Consider the following 24,191-nt stretch of genomic DNA (forward strand, 5'->3'; position numbering starts at 1 on the left):
AATTAATCATATTAAAACTTCTTTTAATACGGATAATCATTTGGTCTTACACCTAGTATATTATGCTAACTCTAAGAACTTAGGTGATGACTCGTTAAGACTACTGTTCCCAGACCTAGCAGTATGATTGATATAATAACCTTGTACCTTTTCGTATTTACCATATACTTCCTAATGCTTCATAGAAGCTTAATTCTTGCAGCTTCACTTGTAGTCCTTGACTTTGTCAACTTGTTTGATTGCTGCTTCACGAATCAATCTGACTTGCTCTCTTTCCTTCAAGGCTTCTTCATTTGTCAATCCATATTGAGAGTAGCTCTTTCACTTATAGACCTGTCATACTAGACTGTAGAATGTAAGCACAAATAAGCTTGTCATCATCAAAACTCAGGGGTCAACAAGAGTACTCCGTAGTAACTTTTTGTTTTCAAACTTTTGGGAATTAAAGCCAATTTGGTAATTTGGTTTAAGGATAGATGGAGATTTTGGTTCCTGGTTAATTAATAACTTTAATTTATTCGACAAATAGGGTAACTTATAGTTAAGGAACTTTAGCCTTTGGGAAAAAATTTGTTGCATGATTATCCTTTCTATTGTTACTTTTTAATTGAAGCCTTAATAACATAACATGATGGTTAATCTTTTACGACTACTTATTTCAATTCGATTAACAAAATCTGCTTTCTGTTCTTCACTTCTTTGCAACATTTATAGTGTTATTATTGCAAGCAAAAATTTGTTGCATGACTTAATTTCATGTTTCATCCTTTCGTTTTAAAAATAATATTAATATTTAAATATTGCACAGGGCCCATGATTTACAAGGGTTTATACCATCTCTTCTACCAGTATAATCCATGGGGATCTGTATGGGGCAACATTACTTGGGCTCATTAAGTCTCAAAGGATCTAATTAACTGGAAAGCTCTTGAGCCTGCACTTCATGGGTCCGAGCCCTTTGACATAAATGGGGTATGGTCTGGTTCTTCTACGATCCTACCTGGTGACCGACCTGCTATACTCTATATACAGGCATTACCGCGAACAATGTACAAGTCCAAATTATTGCATTCCCGACCAACTTATCTGACCCGTACCTTCAAGAATGGGTCAAACCTGTCTATAACCCGATCATCACTCCGGGCCCGGAAATGAAAATATCATTATTTCGAGACCCGACCACTGCATGGTGGTCTGGTGGCCATTGGAATATTTTGGTGGGTTCGAGGAGAAAGCATAGGGGGTTAGTATATTTGTATAGGAGTAGGGATTTTAAGAAATGGACCAAGGCTAGACCCCTTACATTCGGTCTCTAAAACGGGTATGTGGGAATGCCCAGATTTTTTCCCGGTTCCAACCCGAGGTAAACATGGGTTGGACACTTCTACTATGGGCTCGAACGTGAAGCATGTGTTAAAGGTTAGCCTTGATGTTACTAGATTTGAGTACTACACTATTGGAAGATTTGATCCTATTAGAAATAGGTATTTTCCAGACAATGCTGAAATTGATGGTTTGAAGGGGTTAAGGTATGATTATGGTAATTTTTATGCCTCAAAAACGTTCTTTGATTCTGAAGGGTCGTAGGATCTTGTGGGGTTGGTCTAACGAATCTTGGACCCCTGACGTGAGTGTCGTTAAAGGTTGGGCTGGAGTTCAGGTAAACTTATATATTTCAGTCACACAAACTAGTTTCCCTAAATTTAACTATATATTGTGTATGTTATATGAATATAGTTTTATTGACAATGTAACATTGTATTAGTCTATACCACGTTTGTTATGGTTGGACCCAAATGGAAAACAATTACTTGATGGCCCGTCGAGGAAGTGGAAAGACTCAGGGCCCGCCTGGATTGGGGGAAATGGGCTGTAACAATTAATGGGATAATAAACATGGGCTTTGTTTTTATGCCTGGATTGGGGTGAATTAATAAGGCCAGAAAAAATTCCCCCCATTATGAGGGTAATGTACTACCCTACCCCCCCTTAGGGTAACTATTCACCTAGTAACTTTTCTCCCAAAATTAAAGCCCAACCATTCATTATCTCTCACATGCGTCACATACTCACATCCTCAATCATTATTCATCCCATTCCTCCATGGAAAAGTTCTTCAAGCTTCATTACCTGACAATCTGACATTCATTCTTCATTCATTATGTTATCAAATTTACTTTAATTTTCAGTTAATTTTACAATACGCTGACTTTCGATTATATACCAATTTTGCTGAAGTTTTTTTACAAAAATAAATCATATTTTCAGGTTTTTTTGCTAGATTTGGAACAAAAACAAAACAAAAAAACACATGAGATTCGATTAAAAGTTCTAAGATCTGTTCTCATATTGTCGCAATGCATGGTTAAAAAAAAAAAAAAATGAAATGCAAATACGCAATTGCTGCTATCTGCATATTGTGTGAAAATTTTCTGAAAAGATGAATGGCAGGGGTATCTATTACCTTCATGCCAATCACAACAAAAATATAAGTTCTGGAAAATTATCCCCCAAATCATTCCAATTGTAATTATTCTTCCCATAAAATGTACACCCCTAATTACTAAACCCAATCCAGGCGGGCCCTCAGGGGTAACAATGTTGAGCTGAAAATCTGAAATATCATCAACTTAAGCCGAAAAATCAATTTGAAATCAAAGGCATAACACCAGCTCAGGTTCGAATCTTAATTAAATCTCTTACGAGTAATATTTGAAATTTTGTAAACTATCATAGGTATCTGGAGCATAACGAAAAAGTAATCATACAAATTTTGAATAAAAGAAGTTTACGAGTGCAGTTCATATTTCTTGGTGTATAGAGGAATTTGCATGAGTTGGCAAAGACAAAAAAGTATTACACTAATCAGATAAAAAGGCTAATCATAGGGATGATCCTACCTCCTTTGTATCGAATACCATCTACGAAGTACTACGTCTTACGTATATGATACAGCAGCAAAGACACGAGTGCGTCGAGGCGGATATCGGGCATGCAACAACAAACACATATCAACTAAAAGACAAATAGCTAAAAGACAAAAAAGGAAGTACCATTCATGTAAAAAAAGTACCATTCTAATACCATTCTGTAAAAAAAAGTACCATTTGTGTTTAGAAAAGTACCATTTAATTTTTTTTTTTGTCATTTTTCCTATTTTGTCTTATGTTCTGATATGTATTTGGACACACATATCAGATATGTGTTTTTACTTCCTCGCAAAGACACGATCTAAATTTTGGGTTTGGTTGCAGGCTGACGTTGAAGTAGTATTTAAGATCCCAAATATAGAAAAGGCTGAGTCATTTGACCCGAAGTGGGTGGATCCCCAAGATTTGTGCATTCAAATGGGTTCAAGTAATCGAGGAGGGGTTGGGCCTTTTGGGCTTCTCGCACTTGCTTCTGATAATATGGAGAGTAAACTGTACTGAAGGTCCCTAAACTTTGCCAAAAGGAGCAGTTAGGTCCCTCAAGTTTCAAAAGGAGCATTTAGGTCCCTCAAAATGGATGGAAAACGCTGCTTTTTGTTTTCCGTCACTAACGTCCGTTAAAATGCATTTAATAATATTAAAAATTATTAAAATAAAAGGAGAATTAATATACACGTAGATTAATGATTGAAAACAGATGATTTTGATGAAAATAAGCGTTTTCCAATTACTTAGCCTTTTCAACTTACTTTTTCAATGTGTACACGTGGAAACCCTTCCAACTTCCCTCGTTTTTTCTGGTTCCTTCCTAATAATGTTTTGGCGGTAATTTTTTACTGTTCCCAACCCTATTTCCCCCCTTTTCACTTCCTATTTATATGGTCCCCCCCCATTTTCACTCTCAGTTGTCTTTTTGCCATTTACTCACTCAAACACTTAAGAGAATTAGAAGTTATTACTCTGAGTTTTCTGCAAAAAAATGGGTTCTTGCGTATCAAACAAAAGGTCTGCTGATTCCAAGTGAGAAGCTCTCACCAGGAAGAGAACAAGAACAAGAATATCCAGATGGGACGAAGGTATTTTCATTCAATTTGTCGGTTTTTTCAATAAATGTTTGCAGTTGAGCCATGATAAATTAGGGCTTTTTTGTTAAGTAACTTTTTCCCAAAATTGGTGCATGCATTATCTTGATTGTGGTGTTTTATATGTTAATTTAAACAATCGTGGGCTGATTTCGCATAATTTATCAATTGAAGTTGGAATTAGGGTTTCGTCCGTTTTTACTTTCCAATATTTAATTCGAATTGATGCTTGCATGTTCTTGAAAATGGTGTTTAATATGTTAAATTATACAATTGTTGCCTAACTTGGAATTAATTTAAACTAGATTTTGTAGTAATTAGGGTTAGGGTTTCACTTACTGTTTTTGATTCACTTAAATAAAAAACAGAGTTTGATTAATTCGAATTGATGCTTGCATTTTCTTGAAAATGGTGTTTCTTTAAACTATTGTTTCTTAATTTAGAAGTATTTTAATCTAGATTCCGTATAATAATTAGGGTTTACTTACTGTTTTATTGACTTTGGCCGTTACTTTGACTTTAGGAGCCCATGCTTTAAGGGAGGCACACCCCCTTTGCCATCATCAAGACATTCTAATCACCCAGATCTTCCCCAGGCTGGACTGGGAGGGGCAGTCTGCTGTGCAGAGTGTGTGCAAGCGGTGGCGTCGGTGGGCCAAGCTGCGGTACCGCCTCCCATACCACTACCCTCAAGGATGCTACCGTGCATGGCTGCGTGAGTGGGTCATCATGGACATCATTGACAATGATGGTCGTGACTTCCACGCCTGGTTGGACAAGGACATGACCGTCTACTTTGACGGCTTCCCCCTCCTTTTCAAGGAAGAGGAGGAGTAGCTGGTGGTGGAGGCCATGCAGGGTGGGTGGTGGTGGAGCTGGTGGTGGCCCCTCTTTTGTCAAGCTTGTGTTGATCCAGCTTGTTTATAGCTTTTTTTATTTTTAATTTTCAAGGACAATTACATTACTACTGTCATTGCAATGTTGGTTTTTGTGGAAGGTGACAAATGTTGGTTTTTGGTATTTGTCACTGCTATGACAGTAGTTTATACTTAACCGTAGGCTTCTCCCTCAATAGTGGATTGAGGTTGTAATGTAAGGGTTGAAGCCTACCCTTTTGTAAATTCAAATGGAATGATCATGATGAATGAATGAAGATAACTGTTTCCTTTTGTTATCTCTTGTGTTGTTATTCAAGCTTTCATTTGGTTTGATTTCTTAAAGTTTTGTTCTTTTAATTGATATTGTTTTAACTTTGATCAGATGATGTTGATGATTTGACTTTGAACCCTTGCATATATGTGCATCATGGTGGTGAATGGGTTGTGCAAGGTGATATGGTTTATAGTGGGGGGAGGGTGGATGTCTTTGATTACATCCATGAGAATGCAGATGGCAAATATGTTAAGGAATTAGTGGATAGTTTAGGTTATAATGATATAGAGAAAGTACATTTCTGGGACCCTAGGAAAGAATTCAAGAATGGGGTTAGGTTTTTAGGTTTTGATAGTAGTACTTGTGACCCTTTCTTAGCTTTACTCTTTGAATACAAAAGCATTCATATATACATTGAGCATAAAATCAAACCCACCTACAACTTTAACCTAAACAGGAGTGCAGGAGGGGGAGGAGGGAGAGGTAGCTTCCTTGAGTTGTTGAATACTGATGTGGTTGACTTAAATTCTGATTATGTGGAACCACCTTTTACAGTACTCCCACCCAAACAAACTGAAACTCAACCTGAAACTCAACCTGAACCTCATATTCAACCTCAAAATGTGCCTCAACCTGAAATTGATTATGATTCAGAGGGTACAGATGAAGATGATGATGAGTTAGCCACTGCTAGGTCTAAGATATCTGATGATATGAGAAGGGAAAAGGCTTATTTTGAGGAGTTAGTAATGCTGAAAAAACTAGCAGAAAGTAAAGTAGAAGGTGGTCTGAATTTGGGGGATGACTTTGATGGATACAGTGACTTAGACAGCCCTAGTGAGTCAGAAGATGAGGATGATGTTGGTTACTTAGTTGCACCACAACACCATAAGAGGGGGAGAGGGAAACAGAAGCAAAACGACACTGAAACTGAAGAGAGGGAAGCCACTTTTTATGTTGGGCAACAGTTTGAGAATCCAAAGACATTTAGGAAAGCAATCATAGATTATTCAATTGATAAAGGAAGAAACATTCCATTTTCTAAAAATGATTCCACTAGGGTTTGTGCAGAGTGTGAGCACAAAGATAAAGGTTGTAAATGGAGAATTTGGGCTTCATGGGAGAGAGGAAGAAGGTCATTTACAGTGAAAACATTTGTCAGTGAGCACACTTGTGGTAGGACACCTATCATTAAGAAGATGACTTCACATTGGATTGCAGAACACTACCAGAATATGTTTAAGGTTAACCCTTACATGAGAGTGCAAGATATTCAGGAAACCATTTGGTTAGAAAAGGGTATAAGGGTGAGCAAAGACAAGGCTGCCAGGGCTAGGAAAAGGGGTCAAGCACTCATTGTTGGTGAATACAAAGAGCAGTATGCATTACTCCCAAGGTATGCAGCTGAGATACTAAGAAGCAATCCAGGGAACACAGTGAAGTTGAAGTTGGATGCAAATGTGTTTGACAGACTGTATTTGTGTTTTGAGGCACTTAGGAAAGGGTTCTTGGCAGGATGCAGACCTTTCATATCACTTGATGGATTTTTCTTAAAGGGACCATTTGGGGGTCAATTGTTAGTAGCAGTAGGGAGGGATGGAAACAATCAAATGTTCCCTTTGGCTTGGGCTGTTTGTGAGGTTGAGAGCACTGACACATGGAGTTGGTTTCTAGAACTTCTAGCTACTGATTTAGGCACTAGTGAAGGAGCAGGGTACACTTTCATGTCTGACCAACAAAAGGGTTTACTTGCTGCTGTGTCAAATGTGTTTCCACAAGCTGAAAGTAGGGTGTGTGCAAGGCATGTGTACTGTAACTTTAGGGGAGTGTTTGGAGGTGGTTTATAGTACAGAAAACAATTTTGGACTATTGCAAAAAGCAACACAGTAAATCACTTCAATGAAAACATTGAAGTAATGAGGGGTATTTCACATGAAGCTGCTGAAGACCTACTGAAAAGGAACTACAAGAAATGGTGTAGGGCATTCTACACTCCATTATCTTGTTGTGACAGTGTAGACAACAACATGAGTGAGGTGTTTAATGCATACATCTTGAGTGCAAGGCACAAGCCTATTATTACCATGTTGGAAGATATCAGAGAGGGTTTGATGGAAAGACTGCATAAGAAAAGAGATTTCATTGGGAAAAAGGAGATAATGTTGTGTCCTAGGATCCAAATTCAGTTAGAGAAACACAAAATTTGGGCTAGGGGTTGGAATGCATACTGGGATGGTGGGTTTTGCTATGGAGTAAGAGAAGGTGCAACACAGGTTAAGTATGTGGTGGATCTGAACCAACATACTTGCAGTTGCAATGCATGGCAGGTGAGTGGGATTCCATGCAAACATGCAATTGTTGCTATATGGAATAAAGTAGACCACCCAGAACAATATGTCAATGCATATTTCTGCAAACAGACCTACATGAAGGCATATGAATTTTTGTTAGAGCCTTTAAATGGTCCTCAAGAGTGGCCTACTTCTGATAGCATTGTTGTGGCTCCAAAGGTGAAAAAGGTCAATGGAAGACCTAAAACAAAGAGGAGATATGGTGTTGGAGAGGTAACTGCATCTGGTAAGCTGAAGAGAACAGGTTGTTCTATGAAATGCAGCTTATGTGGTGTGATAGGCCACAACAAAAGGGGTTGCAAGAATGCCCCTAAGCAACAACAACACAGCAACAATCATGCTACTGCAGAGCAGACCACACCACAGCAACAACACCCAAGAACCAGTTCAGCTATACCAATGCACAATAGGGGTGTGGGTATTTATACCTACCCAAATGGGTATCAAAGAATAGCTACTGTAAGTCATTCAATATACTCAAATTCTTTCTTACATGTTACTTTACTGTACTGAAGCTAACTTGTTCCTAATTTGTTTTAATTAATGCAGCCTATATCACAACACTTCCCCACACCACAGAGGCAAAGACCTGCTACAGCTTTCTATTCTGATCATGGGGGTGAGCAAACCATCTACTCCTTCCCTGCACATGACTTCCCATTGTCACAGACTCAACCAAGTCAAGGACACACAATATCAAGCCAAGCATTGCAGGATCTTGCAATGGCTAGAAGATTAGAAAAAAGACCATGAGGTTAGATTTTATTGAATTTAAAGTCTTCATTACATTTCATTAGTGCAGATCATTACATTTTACCTACCCACTTAACCCACTTAACTTAAAACAAACCAGATAAAAAAAAACAGAACCACTAGGATTACAACCCACACTTCACATTTCACACTAATAGGTCTTCTCATCTTGCTCATCACATAGTCTGCCTCCCTCTTCCTTGCATAATTGTTAGCTTCACTAAGTTTTGTCCTAAAACTATCAACTTCAGCAGCAAGGCTTTGTTTATCTTGCATTAACCCTAGTATGACAATTGTTTGCCAAGTTGTTGGTTCTTGTTCATCAATCCATCTAAAAAAAATGCAACCCCTTCTGTTTGTTTCAACATCATAATCTGGACAAGCAATGAACCTCCTTCCAGGATTTTCTTTTGTCCATGCCTTTTGAATGGATACTGTGAATCCACAGTAGCACCTCTTAGGAGGAGTACACTTTTTCTTCCCTTTAAATAAGTACATTATTTCTTTTATAGCCTTTATTTATTTATTGATTAATTATTTATATTTTTTCTATCGAAAGCTCTTCAACGGAGAAGGTATTATACAGACCAATATTTGGTGGTTTTGTAGACGTAGATTTGAGTGCTGATAAGAAAATCTCTCTTAGAACTTTGGTAAGTATCCTTGTACCCTTGACTCTTGAGTGGTTATATATATATATATATATATATATATATATATATATATATATATATATATATATATTAGTGTATGTACGAGTTATGTGAAACTTCTTAAGACAGTCTTTATGATGTAATACGGGTGATGTTATGCAGATTGATCACTCCATCTTGGATAGTTTCGGAGATGTAGGTAAAACATGCATAGTGTCAAGGACTCAAGGGTTTATGCAAACATAGCAATCATGAACAAGGCCCACTTACATGTCTTTATCAACGGTTCAGAAGCCGTGATCGTGGAACATCTGAATGCCGCGTATGAACAATTAGGTCCTTTTAATTTCTTCCCCTTAGAAAGGTTGGGGCCTGAAAAGTACAAATTGGTGTTATTTTAATGCAAATTAAATTAGTATCTTGGATCATGATTCATGGTGTGTTAGTTTTAGGTTGAGTAGGTTAGGTTGAATGGCTTATATTTGTCATTAGTGGTTGATTACTTGATTAGGATAGGAGTGTAATATTTCTCTCTTAATCGATAATACTAGGCATGACTATATGTGAAGTAGCTAGATTTTGGATATTCAATTATTGTTGAATGAAGCTATTTCTATATTTCTAATCCTAGTGTTGAAACACCTATACAGTAAAGTCTAAACTGACTTGGATTTCATAAGATTAACACCTATACATTAAAGTCTGAGGAACCTTCTATATTACTTAAGCATTTCTTCTGTACGGTGAGAATTTATCAGTGTTCATTTACAGTAATATTTTGAAAAAGCGGCTATACTAATCAGGATATCTTCTTCTAGCTGCTTTATTACAGCAGGGAACTAGCTTGAGATCGAGTTTTTGCAGAACTTCTCCCTTTGTTTGGTTGTCTTAAATCTTAATCTGTGCAAAACACAGGTGTGTAGAAAAATCGAATGCAGAAGTTGGGGGAGAAGATATGTGTGGCTTGGGAGGCACTTGTAGTGACTCAAGAGGACCTTCCAACATTTCTAAAACTCTGTTCATAGGTGGTCGATTCGAGGGATATGATTGTATACACCATAATCCCACCAAAATCATCTTTCTTCTTATTTCCTTCTCTTCATCATCCTTCCCATGAACTTCAATGTCATTTTGAAGCTCATCTTCAACCTCGAGCTGACTATATATCCATTCAGGAAAGTACACTTCACTGCTTCCCTGAGCTTCAGAAACTATGCTGTTTCTGCCACATACCATATCCAACACCATCATTCCATAGCTATAAACATCTGATTTATGAGAAACTCCTCCAAAATTTCTGCAGAAAACTTCTGGAGCAATATACCCAATTGTTCCTCTTGCTCCTGACATTGATATCAAACTTTCCTTTGGATTTGGTGGATACAATCTAGCCATGCCGAAATCTGAAATCTTTGGACGGAGTTCTTCATCGAGAAGAATATTATGAGGCTTGATATCAAAGTGTAGAATTCGCGTATTACAACCTCTATGCAAGTAATCAAGTCCCTTAGCAATACCAACTGCAATGCTGAACAATGTCTCTGATGTCAATGAATGATGATCAGTTTCTGCAGTAAATATGAACTTTTCAAGAGATCCGTTGGGGAAGAACTCGAAGATAAGAGCTCGTTTGTTTCTGTATGGGGTCATATCCGGCAAGGGCAGAACACTATTGGCAGAGCAAACTCTGACACCCAGGACACACCCAAGCCAAAGAAAGACTCTAAGTTCTAAACCAAGCATACGCGATCCAGGCAGATCAAACCCCCCCAGATCATGTATAAAGACACAGAGCAGAGCTAGACAAAGTCGCATCAGTCCAAGAAGGGACCTGCAGGCTAAACGACAACGACAAGGAATAAAGTACATCGCCGTCATACACGTGGCGGCATCCAAATAGGCCAAAGTACAGAATAGTACGCCTATAAATAGCAACCACATCATTCATGATGGGACACATTCTTACACACGGTACTTGCTCCACCTTCTCTCTATATTCCCTCTCTAAAGACTTCTTATCTATTTGCTGACTTAGGCATCGGAGGGGGTTTCCTCGGTTAAACCCCCGAGGTTAGCTCACGTTTGCTCTGCTTGACAGGGCCAAGGTGCTTCGGAACGTCCTCCCAGTTCCATACTCGGAACAAGTGGCGCTAGAAGGAGGGGACTTCCCAGACCTTTCTTCTAAAAGACCTACCCTCTCATGCAATGACTGAGTCAAGCGAACCGATAATCCAGCAGATAGAACCACCCACCTCAAAAAACAACTAGAGAACCACAAATGTACCCTTGTTCGGCATGCCTCAGAGTCTTGGTCCGCCAAGAGAGACACCACAACCCAGAGCTATGGCAACCCCTAGCCAGGGCCAGGGTATCCCAATTCCAACCAGTGCCTCACTAGCACGATTGGGGGCACAGTTCTCACCCGACCAGATGCGCACAGCCATAGAAGTCCTGACCTTCCTTGCTCAAACAACACCACGAGCCCAGGTCATGAGGACAGCCCCAGAGGTTGAGGTTGAGCAGAGGAGAAAACGTCCCAGACCCCAAAACAGTCCGAACGTCTGGAGGAGGAATCTGCAGCAGGAGATGGAAGGGGCTGACAGCCAAGAATATGAGGCAGAAAGTATCACGCCAAGCAGAGCTCAACCCAGAGCAAGGACCGAACAAGCACCCAGTCAGAGGCACCACTCCGGGTCAGGTATGCCAAATCCCACCCGAGCAATAGTTAAGCCTGATAATTCCCCCTTCTGTGATGAGATACTCTCGGAAAAAATGGAAAAGATAAAAATGCCCACCTGCAAATATTCCGGAAAGTCAGACCCAACGAATCACCTCTCTGCCTTTGGGGGACACATGATGCTATATACCAACACAGACTCTGTGTGGTGTAAGGTCTTCCCTTCCACTCTGGAGGGGATAGCACAGAGCTGGTTTGGTAAAATACCCAAAGGCACCATAACCTCTTTCCGGCAGTTAGCTATCTTGTTTCGCACCCAATATGTGGCAAACATTGCCAGAGAAAGGATGACAGGGGAGCTGATGTCAGTCATCCAAGGACCTCAGGAATCTCTGAGGGAGTACATATCCAGATTTAATATGGAGGCATCGAATATACCCAAGTTACAGCAAGAGGTAGCCGTCCTGGCTATGATGACTGGTCTGCGGGATGGAGAATTCAAGAGCTATCTGGGCAGAAAGTCATTCACAACCCTGGCAGAGGTGCTGGGGAAGGCAAATGAATTTATAAAAAGTGAAGAGATTGGCAGAGCAACCTCACGACGATATGTGGCAAGTGAGAACAATTACGGTAGTTAGAGCAAGAAAGAGCCATACAAAAAAGAGTACCCAGACAAAAGAGAAAATCAGCAGCCCAGAAAGGATTGGCACGGGCAGGTCAGAGGAAGAGGTAGTGAGTTTAAAACTGAAAAGCGAGGCAAATTCAGCGAATACACTCCTTTGGTTGCATCCAGAACCCAGATTTTTGCTATCAGCAAGGAGGATGAGAAATGGCAGAGACCACCGAAAATGTGCAACAAATACAGGGACACGAAGAAGTACTGTGATTTTCACAAGGATCATGGTCATCTCACAGAGGAGTGCACTCACTTGAAAGATAACATTGAGGACCTGATCCGAAGGGGGTACCTAACACAATTTAAGGCAAAAAGCTCGTATAGCAGGACCTACAAAAACAGGGATGATGATGGTCGATTTGATAACAGAAAGACAGAGCAAAAGCAGAACCACCCAGCAGATCAGAAGAGGTCGAATGACATACTGGTCATAACAGGAGGACCAGTTTACGCTGGTACTACAGCCAGCGGTGCTAAGGCCAGTGTGAGCGAATTTAAACACTAGGTTAATTACCATAACTCAGGAAAATGGCCTGCCCCTCCAAAAATCCCACAGTGCACCTTTACGGAAGATGATTGTAAGGGCATAATTTATCCCCATGATGACCCAATGGTGTTAGCTCTGGATGTGGCTAACAGAAAAATCCATCGAATCCTGATAGACGGAGGCAGCTCTGCAAACATTCTATTCTGGCCAGCTTTCCAAGAGCTGCAGATCGAAGAAAAACATGTAAAACCAGTTAACTACCCAGTAATTGGCTTCACAGGGGCAACGGTAATACCAGAAGGAATAGTCAGCTTACCTGTCCAAATTGGGCAGGGGAAAGATATCAAGGATGTCATGGTTGATTTCATGATAGTGAAAGTACCTGCAGCATACAACGCCATTCTGGGCAGACCATTTATCCATGATGCAGGAGCAGTGGTGTCTACTTATCACCTCACCATGATGTACACAACGAATGATAACAGATCAGCTAAGGTCAAGGGAAACCAAGAGCAGGCCAAGAGATGCTACCACACAGCCCTGAAACAGCCACCCAGACCCCCACCCCTGGCAGAGGCAGACATTCCCTTGTCCAGAAAGAGAAAGAGGGCAGAGCGTAAAAAGGACGCACTACTGGACATGGAAAATTTTGAGCATCGTGAAGAAGGACTATTAAAGCCAGCCCCAGCAGAAGAAACAGAGGAGATAGAACTGGAAGAAGGAGTAGAGGACAGAACAGTCCGAATTGGCACAGATATAGACCTTTCCCTGAGGGTAAATATCATCGATCTGTTGCGAGAGCACGCGGACATATTTGCTTTCTCTGCTGACGAAATGCCAGGGATTGATCCCAGCGTCATGGTCCACAGGTTGAATGTTAACAGAGAAGTCAGGCCAGTAAAACAGAAGAAAAGAACTTTTTCGACAGAGAAAAATGTAGCCATCCAGGAAGAGATTAGCAAACTGTTAGCAGCCAAATTCATAGAAGAATGTGACTACCCAGAATGGTTGGCTAACGTTGTGATGGTAAAGAAAGCGAATGGTCAGTGGAGGATGTGCGTAGACTTTACAGACCTAAACAGGGCTTGTCCGAAGGATTGTTACCCGCTACCCAGGATAGATCAACTGGTGGATTCCACCAGCGGGCATGCCCTGCTGAGTTTCATGGATGCCTTTTCGGGCTATCACCAGATCAGTTTGCTAGAATCAGACCGGAAAAAAGCCGCCTTCATTACAGACGCTGGAGTTTACAACTACAGGGCTATGCCGTTTGGTCTAAAGAATGCAGGGGCCACATACCAGAAACTGGTAGACAAAATATTCGCAGGACAAAAAGGCCGAAACGTGGAGGTGTATGTAGATGACTCCATAGTCAAGAGAAAAAAGGAGGTTGATCACATTGAGGATCTGAAGGAAACCTTTGCAACATTGAGGCAATTTGGTATGAAGTTAAACCCAAAAAAATGCGTGTTCGGTGTTAAGTCCGGAAAATTTTTGGGGTTCCTGGTCAGTGAAAGAGGAATTGATGCCAATCCAGAAAAAGTAGAGGCCATACTCAACCTACCAGAACCAAAAAACATACGAGACATCCAGAGGTTGACTGGGAAAATGGCAGCACTCACCAGGTTCATCAGCAAGTCCGCGGATAAGTCTCTTCCCTTTTTCCAGGTGCTAAAGGGAAACAAAACGTTTAAATGGGGAGAAGAGCAAGAGAAAGCATTCAAGGAGGTGAAGAACCACTTGAAAAGCCTCCCAACCATAGCCAGACCAGAAGTGGGGGACATATTGCAGCTATACATCTCTGCCTCCAAGAAAACTGTAGCAGCAGCTCTGGTAGTCGAGAAGGATAAAATCCAGCAGCCAGTCTACTTTGTCAGCCACATCCTCAACCCCGCAGAACAGAGGTACCCCCTGATTGAAAAAATGGCCTTTGCCATCATGATAGCTGCCAGGAAATTGAAACCATACTTTGATGCACATAAAGTGCAAGTGTTAACTAATCAACCTTTAGAGAAGTCATTGCAAAGGTTAGATACTTCTGGTAGACTCCTGAAATGGGCGGTGGAACTCTCGGAATATGACATCGAGTACAAACCAAGAACCGCCATAAAAGCACAGGCACTGGCAGATTTCATAGCAGAGGCATCATACGAGGAAGAGGAAGAGCCATTGGGGACTTGGCAGATCTCGGTAGACGGCTCCGCTGCAGTCACAGGGTCGGGTGCAGGTATCATAATGGTATCACCAGAAGGCAACGTTTTTTCGAATATGCTATAAAATTCAAATTCAAAGCTTCAAATAACGAAGCAGAGATTGAGGCGGCAATCGCAGGAATCCAGATGTGTAAAGCAGCAGATGCTAAAAAAATAGTGCTCAAAACCGATTCACAGCTGGTGGCCAGCCAATATAGAGGTGAATATGAAGCCAGAGAACCGTCTATGCAGAGGTACTTGGCCTTGATGAAAGAAGCAGTAGCCCAGCTAGAAAGCTTTGAGATTCAATTGGTTCCCAGGGCAGAGAACAGTCAAGCAGACGCCTTATCCAAATTAGCAAGTTCGACGTTACAGGACTTGGAAAGAACAGTGATGGTAGAGGTCCAGGAAGAAAAGAGCATTGACAAAAAGCCTGCAGTTAACTTCATTGACACTGAGCCACAGTGGTATGACAGTATAGTCTCATACAAGCTGGGAAGGGGCTTTCCCACAGCAGAGCAAGAGCAGAAAAAAGTAAAACGAAACGAGCATTGGTTCGTCATTTACCAGGGTAAACTGTACAAGAAATCCTTTTCCTTGCCTCTGCTGAGATGTGTATCAACAGAGGAGTCGCAACGAGTCATTGAGGAAATACACGAGGGAATATGTGGAAATCACATAGGTGGCAGGACATTAGCCTTGAAAGCTCTCAGAGCAGGATATTATTGGCCAACCATGGTAAGTGATTCTCAAGCATATGTTAAAAAGTGCGACAAGTGCCAGAAATTCGCCCCAGTGATCAACCAGCCCTCTAATGACTTACAGCCAATCATCAACCCTATACCATTCGCCCAGTGGGAATGGATATTCTGGGACCATTCACAGCAGCAAGCGGGGGAAGAAAATTTCTGATCGTGGCAGTTGACTATTTTACTAAGTGGATTGAGGCAGAGCCCACTAAAAGCATAACAGCCAAGCGGATGAAGGACTTCATCTGGAAGAACATTGTGACAAGGTTCGGCATCCCAGAAAGTTTAGTCTTCGATCATGGAACACAGTTCGACTGCACTCCTATAAAGGATTACTGCGCTGAACTAAGAATAAAATTCGCATACGCATCTGTATGCCATCCCCAGAGCAATGGTCAGGCAGAGGCAGCAAATAAACAAATCCTGGGAGCACTGCGAAAGAAGATAGAAGATTTTAAGGGTGCATGGGCCGACCTCATTCCAGAGATCTTGTGGTCCAACAAGACCACTGAGAAAGAAGCAACAGGGGAAAGTCCTTACAAACTAGCTTTTGGGGCTGAGGCGGTCCTACCTGTCGAAGTGGGTCTACCTAGCTTTAGAGTGCAGTACTATGAGGAAAGCACTAATGAGCAGCGTATGAGGAAAGCATTAGATCTCTTACCAGAGGTCAGGCTTCAAGCAGAGCTCAGGTTGGCAGCAAACAAAGAAAAAATGAGCAGGGCATATAACAAGAGGGTAAAGCACAGACCTATGCAAGTGGGGGATCTGGTCCTCAGAAGAACAGCTGCCACTGGAAAGGGAAAGACAGAAGGAAAATTCACTACCAACTGGGAAGGACCTTACCAGATCACAAAAGAAGTAGCCCCAGGCTCGTACCATCTAATGACGATGGAAGGATGAGAATTGAAGAACAGCTAGAATGCCAACATGCTAAAGAAATACTATGTATAGACACAAGAAATTAATACTATAACAAGGCAATAGAAGCCAGAGTAGTTCTTTACTTTTGTAATTTTCCACGCTTACAAACATAGTAAAAATTGGCCCAGCTACCTTCGATGGGAAGAAAACGCGTCAGGTCTCTCAGAAAAGTAAAAGGTGAATGGCTAAAGCTCGTACAGAGAAAAAACGCTACCCACAAATAACTTGGTCTGATCAACCAAGTTATTGGATGAGTTTTTCTCAACGAGATTTAGGCGAAAATACTTCTTGAGTTTTGTCCTGGCCAAAGCCAGGACAATTCAATGATGCGCAGCCCAAAGTAGGCTGGAGTAAATACGAAAACACTTCTTGAGTTTTGCCCTGGCCAAAGCCAGGACAATTCAATGATGCGCAGCCCAACGTAGGCTGGAGTAAAAACGAAAATACTTCTCGAGTCTTGTCCTGGCCGAAGCCAGGACAATTCAACAATACGCAGTCCAAAACAGGTTGAAGTGAACATAAAAATACTTCTTGAGTTTTGCCCTGGCCAAAGCCAGAGCAATTTAACAAAACGCAGTCCAAAATGGGTTGGAAGAAAATACGGCAATACTCCATAAGCAGTAACACCTCATAAGCTTGGATAAGGCAAGAGCCAAAGTGAAAGTGGCAGTGCGCAGCCTAGAATAGGCCAGAACAATCAAACATTCAAAGCAGGTCAAAAGGAAATATGGGGGAAGCAAAACAATAAAAACATAGCAAGTAGAAAAACAAGGTAAAACGCAACATAAGCACGACGAGCTAACAAACAATAGGACCGGCGGCTATACCTCAAAAACTTATGCAATGTACAGCCTTACAAAATGGCCACTGTCGATCAAAACTAAAAACGATAAATAGTATTTCCCAGAACAAATTTTTACTCTCCACGCAGGGAGGACAAAACAACTAAGAGAAACAAACTATGCATTGGCTGAGGTAGTGCAAGATGAACATGGGGACAGCCGCCTGTGCCATTATTGCCCAGCATTATCTTCAGCATCAGACAGAGGCAACTCCCCAGGGTGGGCATTTTCAACACAATGATCAGGTACCCCATCATCCTCTGGCACCATACCGCCCGCAGCCAAAGACGTTTGCTCGGCCTCCCTCTTCTTTCTCAGAAGTTCAACATGGAGCCCAGCCAACCAAGCAGCTTCGATAGGAGACCAGTCAAGATCAGGATGCTTCTCTTGCACTATTAGCGAAGCAGCCTTCCAACCGCCATCATAGCTCTGAGTGCGTAGAGCATATTGCTCATCTGACCGACGGAAGTCGCGAACGGCAGCCGCAAGTTGATCTTCAATGGAGTTCTGCAGTTGGGCCATTTCATTGTCATGAGTCTGCTCAACAAGGAGGAAGTCCTGCTGGAGAGTTTCAACTTTTTGCCGTTCAACAACCAGATCAATTTGGATCTGGGAAAAGCCACTCTGCAACTGGTCACGCTCTTCGGTAACAAGCTTCAACTGATCATTGGCTGAAGTTAGACAAGTCGAAGACACCTTCAGATCTTCTGGGCCTCTATATGGGCAGCACTAGCAGCAAGTCGCTTTTGGTAGACTATGAAAACCTCTGTCAACTCACGCACAGCGTTCCCACACTAATGGACATACCAACAAAAAAAAAAAGAGGGGGAAAATAAACATTATGAGCAAGAATGTAACAAGTTCACATGCCAAAGGAAAAGAAAAGTAAGCCAAGTATACCTCCATGACTTTCTGGCATGGATTCGCACCAGGGGTATACAAACGCTCCTTAGGCAGGTCACTAGGCAACTGCAGGCCTCTCAGCATCCTCAGGGAAAGTGTACCGCCTTTCTTGGGATAATTCCCATATAAACTATCTGATTCCGATACGTCCCAGCGCGGAGCAAAAGTACGATCTTCAGCGGAGGGACCAGAGAAAATAGCAGCCAGTTCAGGATCGGCCTGGGGATGAATGTCAAGATACTCTTTTTCAACAAACTCCCTATGTCGACCACTGATATGCAGGTCAAGGTCATCAGTAGCAAGATCGTTCCCCTGAAGCTCCTGCTCTAAAAACTGCCGAAGAGAATTCCCAGAGGTGTTACTACGGTTCGGGCCAGCCACAGAAGGAGAAGCTCGAGGCAGCTCAGCCTCATTTTCAATCCTGGGTTGTTTTCCAGGACGCTGCACAAATGGTTGCTCAGCTTCGATGTGCACAGGATCAGACGCAGAGCCAGAGCGACCAGGCTGGTCGCACACCTCTTCAGCTACCTCCCCAAAATCATGACCCACAGCCTCTGTCGGAGCTCCTAGTCCGGCCTCAAAATCAGCTCGGTCACGACGAGAGCCAGACAGAGCCCCCCGACTGGAGATACCGCGAGAAGTCTGCCCCCGACGACCAGAAGTGCTCACAGAGCTGGTGGGCACAGAGGAAACGATTCGGGACACCCTAGAAACGGTGCCAGAACCGCCACCCCGACTAGATTGGCGTGTAGAACTTCTTCGGCTACCCTCTATCTGGTCAGCCAGGATTTGATACCCATTCGAAGCAGGATCAGGGGGGGCAGCGCAAATAAAAGAACCATCAGCTCGAACACCCAATTCCTTAAGGTTCAAAAACTGACGACCTGGGAGCATAAAAAAAATATATATATATAAAAAAAAAAAAAAGCGAGAGGTTAAAAAACACAAAGGATAAGAAGTAATAAACAAAAAAAAAATAATAATAAAAAGAAGAGAGAAAACAGATCTAACCTTGAGGGTGGGTAGAACAGAGAAACATAGCGGACAACACATCGTTCATTCCGCAAAACGTAACTTGAGTGCGGGAGCCACACTCGGGGCAACCGCCCAACCTCCTTACCAGAAGTATTGAACTTCGGTTCAGATGCAAAATGCTCAAAAGCCCTCTCCTCCAGAGCAGCACCATCTGTAATCTCAACTCCCCCCAACCGAGTTCGGGGCCGGACAAACCCCTGGGCAACAGGAAAGTCGGCTGGAACAGAAAGCCAATAGAACCTGTCCTTCCACTCTTTTTGGCCAGTGGGCATGCCGTGACAGGTCAATCTCCCACGATTACAATAAACAGAAAACCAACCAATCTTGTTACCAGTACCACTGTTACGCAGATGATGTACTCGCTTGCACAGAGAAAGCGTCTCGGGAAAGCCCAAGAATCGACAGACCCAAATGTAGCTGATCAACGTCCTTACAGCAAAAGGATGCAGTTGGGCCAAACAAACATTAAAAGCACGAAGAATCTTCACTAATGTAGGATCCAGAGGAAAGCGCAAGCCAAAATCCAAGCTGTACGCATAAACACCTATGCACCCATCAGGAGGATGAGTGATTCGGGCATCATCAGCAGGCACTATGAGCTGGTAACCATCAGGCAGGCCATAGAAATCTTTCCCGACAACAGCATGATTCTCTTTCCGAGCATCATCGGTCCACTTGGTGTTCAACTTCGCGTGCAACGGACCAAAGGCAACTGCCTCAGACAAGAAAGGCGAGGAGTCCCCAGGGACAATGTCCTCCTCTACATAGTTGGGAAAAGGCCTTGACGCATTTATCTGAGCCAGAATATCCCCACCATCACCTTGCCCATCCACAGAGATAGTAACATGATTTGCCATCATGGAGCGAAAAATAGATTCTCGACGTCTGTAAACACGCAAAGACAGGTCAGACTCGTTAGCCCCAGCAAGTTGCTCAAAATCGTCCAGCCAGGCCTTTTCAGTCAGAGGCTGAACATCAAGCCCTGGGGGGGGCATCAGAGGGCGGGTTTATCCTAACGATCCGGGAAAGATAGTCATGGCGCATTTCCCTAAGAGTTTGACGGAAAGAAGGAGACAGGTCAGCTGTAGAGGTGGTACACCCAGGACCACTCGCATCTGGGGAAAGAGATTTTTCCCTAGGAGACTCGTCGTCAGAAGAAATAGGGATTGCAACGGGCACAGAACGGGACAATACATCATGCATAGACTTAGTTCTGTGCTCAGCAAAGGCCTGGGTCTCCTCGTCAGAAGACAAAGAGACAGAAGAAGGGGAAGAGGTGACATAAGAGACAGAAGAAACGCTTTGTGTTTCCGAAATACTAAGGTTTTGGCTATCAGACGCATCAGACATAGTGAGCTGGAGGCCATCAAGAAAGAAAAAGGATACCAAGGTAAATATACATATATATAAAAAAAAAAAAAAAAAAAAAAAAGGGGGGAAAATGAAAGAACCTAAGCTACTCAACAATGGCGGAAGCTCAACCACTCAACAATGGTGAAAAACCAGTAATCGAAACCAAAAATCTCCAGAAATATTAAATCCACGCAAGCAACAAACGGAAACTGCAAAAGAGATTTGAAAAACACCAAAAGATAGTAACTTACCGGAAAAAGAGAACAGGGTCAGAATCAGAAGGAACACAGCAACCGGAAACCTCCCTTCGCGAAATGGAAAAGAAAAACAAGGAGAACGAACGGCCACCGCAAGCAACAGAAACACCAACAATCGACCAAAAAGGCGATGAAAAACACGAAAATGAGCAAAAGATCAAATTTTGGGAAGCTTTTTTGCAGTTAGTAAGCAACGAAAAGCGGGAACACTCGAAAACTCTCTTCAGAAACACCAAGGAGAGAGAAAGTAAAAAACGAAAATGAAAGGAAGAAGAAGAAGTTACCTTTTTATAAAAAAAAGAACGGTTGAGATTCGGGCAACGATACAACTACATAAGCAGGATGTAGGACACGTGTAAACCCCAATTCGACCAAACTCAAACCTGACGAAGGACGGCCCAGATTGAGCGACGATTCCAGTTGACTATTCAGATGGATGACACGTGGCACAAGGAAATGCCGGTTAAAATCCACAAAGATCTTTTACCATTCCACCCCAGAAAAAGCCCGCCCAAAATTCTACACTAATAAAAAAAAAAAAAAAAAAAAAGAAAAAGGGCCAGGGCAAGAGCAAAAGGCCAATAAAGCAAACATTACAGCCCCAAGAGGGCCGGGGCAAGAGCAGAAGAGCAGACCTGACTTAAAACGTCAGATCTACTCTTGAGGGACTAGTTGTACTGGGTCATATCCGGCAAGAGCAGAAGAGCAGACCTGACTTAAAACGTCAGATCTACTCTTGAGGGACTAGTTGTACGGGGTCATATCCGGCAAGAGCAGAAGAGCAGACCTGACTTAAAACGTCAGATCTACTCTTGAGGGACTAGTTGTACGGGGTCATATCCGGCAAGGGCAGAACACTATTGGCAGAGCAAACTCTGACACCCAGGACACACCCAAGCCAAAGAAAGACTCTAAGTTCTAAACCAAGCATACGCGATCCAGGCAGATCAAACCCCCCAGATCATGTATAAAGACATAGAGCAGAGCTAGACAAAGCCGCATCAGTCCAAGAAGGGACCTGCAGGCTAAACGACAACGACAAGGAATAAAGTACATCGCCGTCATACACGTGGCGGCATCCAAATAGGCCAAAGTACAGAATAGTACGCCTATAAATAGCAACCACATCATTCATGATGGGACACATTCTTACACACGGTACTTGCTCCACCTTCTCTCTATATTCCCTCTCTAAAGACTTCTTGTCTATTTGCTGACTTAGGCATCGGAGGGGGTTTCCTCGGTTAAACCCCCGAGGTTAGCTCACGTTTGCTCTGCTTGACAGGGCCAAGGTGCTTCGGAACGTCCTCCCAGTTCCATACTCGGAACAGTTTCCTTCAAAATAGAACCCTAAAAGGGTTACAACATTGACATGGTTAGTCCTGCCCATGCTTACAACCTCGTTGATGAAATCATCTCCATTTCCTTTCATCTTCTTCAACTTTTTTACTGCTATAAAACGGCTATTATCAGGCAACTTTCCTTTGTAAACTGCACCAAAGCCTCCTTCACCAAGTTTCTCTCCGAAGTTGTTGGTCATTCTCCTTATCTCTGCGTATGTGTATCTTTTTGGCGCAAGAGATCCATAGCTTTTCAGAAAAGCTTCCACATTTTGGTTCATCATAGTCCCTTTAGTCCATAGAAGTGAAAACTTCCTGTTCCTTGGCCTTTTTTTTGCACATATAATGATGACAAAAGCAATCAAAATCATAGCTCCTCCCAATGTTGCAACTGTAAAAAAAAAAAATACAATTACTGGTTAGCAGAGATAGATTAATGTCACTAATTTTCCCTCTATATAGAAACAATTACAAACAAAACTCAAATTATTACAAAAAATTAACAAGCCATGATGTATATTTGAGGGATTTAATTTTTTGGTGGAAAAAATTTCAACAACTGTGTCTGACAATTTGACATCAGAATACAATACAGTAGACAAATATTGGTATTTACCAAATTCGGAATAATGGAAGTCATGATAAGTAATTATTCCGAGTTTTCACACCAATATATCTTATAAACTAATTTGCAATTTGCAATTTGCAATTTCCAGGGTAGATATTACACTGCCAACAACGGAGTTTAAATGAATTCAGTTGATTACCTGGAAAAAGAATAACTCCTGACTTGTTCTTATCTGCAAGGAAACAAAGAACGGCTAGTTTCAATAAATTGGAACATGAAAACACTTACACATCAACAAACTGAAAGAATATCAAGCACTTTAATCTGTAATGTTCTTCATGCTAATTTATAGATTCCATCAAATTATTTATTTTCCTAGATAGAGAAGAGACACTTACTATTTAATAAAGGTTGAACAACACAATAAAGACTATGAGTTCTATCAGGACAGTAACAATTGAATTGAACCTTTTTGGCATCAAATCCACACCGCCCCCCAGTTTGTACACAGTCTGTGCAATAATAAGCTGTCCAGTTAAGTATGAACCCCTTTCCCAATGTATCAATGATTCTACCACCACGACTCGAACCCTCATCATTGTACGGCACTGCAATAGCCACTCCATTACAGTTCTTTGTCAAATAATCCAGTCTTGAGTCATTCCTATACACGGCTATACCTCCGCATTTCACTCTATTCTCCCTATATTCTCCCTCAACCATTCCTGAGCAATTCGGAAACACGAACATATCATCATGATTCGATGCATAGTTGATCAAATTGCTCTCAAAAGTCAGATTCTTCATTGAATCCAAACAACCATTCCCACCAGTCAAAGCAGAGTTTACGACTTGAAACTGCTCTCTTTCATAGGAAATGTTTCTTATTACATACGTGTCCCTTGATATATTGAACAAAACAAGTCCATCATTCCTGCAGTATACCTCAAAACCAGGATACCCACAATATGATGTTTGCTCATTTTGTAAATAAAAAGGATATCTTATACCTACATTTCCGCATTTCTTAGTTACGCAGTCCCCGAAATGATTCTCTGTTAGGCAAAACAGGAGATGAACCTCAAGTAACAGAGTTAAACTGAATAAAGTTGACTTGCATAAGAAACTTACTTTCTTCATTTTGGTATCAACAAGGAAAAGGATTGTTTTAGAACTAATTTTGAAGGTGAAATTCTGGTTAAAATACTTTTGATCTGATCACATGATTAATGGTGCTATAATTTAGTTGAGTTGAATACAGTAGTCCAGA

At 41.8% G+C, this 24,191-nt stretch overlaps 1 protein-coding gene and 1 pseudogene across 1 annotated transcript; one reads left to right on the plus strand and one right to left on the minus strand.

Moving 5' to 3' along the window:
* Nucleotides 1-813: 813 nt before the first annotated feature.
* On the plus strand, nt 814-8,105 carry LOC110805785 (uncharacterized; annotated as a pseudogene).
* Nucleotides 8,106-9,622: 1,517 nt separating this feature from the next.
* LOC110805781 (LEAF RUST 10 DISEASE-RESISTANCE LOCUS RECEPTOR-LIKE PROTEIN KINASE-like 2.1) lies at nt 9,623-24,111 on the minus strand. The gene is made up of 4 exons (XM_056836524.1): nt 23,320-24,111; nt 23,121-23,153; nt 22,336-22,744; nt 9,623-10,557 (listed from the first exon to the last, which is right to left on the minus strand). Exons 1-4 carry the CDS (start codon nt 24,059-24,061, stop codon nt 9,810-9,812), a joined length of 1,932 nt encoding a protein of 643 aa, XP_056692502.1. The 5' UTR covers nt 24,062-24,111; the 3' UTR covers nt 9,623-9,809.
* Nucleotides 24,112-24,191: the final 80 nt, after the last annotated feature.

Source organism: Spinacia oleracea, chromosome 2 (assembly GCF_020520425.1).
Source record: "Spinacia oleracea cultivar Varoflay chromosome 2, BTI_SOV_V1, whole genome shotgun sequence".
NCBI lineage: Eukaryota > Viridiplantae > Streptophyta > Magnoliopsida > Caryophyllales > Amaranthaceae > Spinacia > Spinacia oleracea.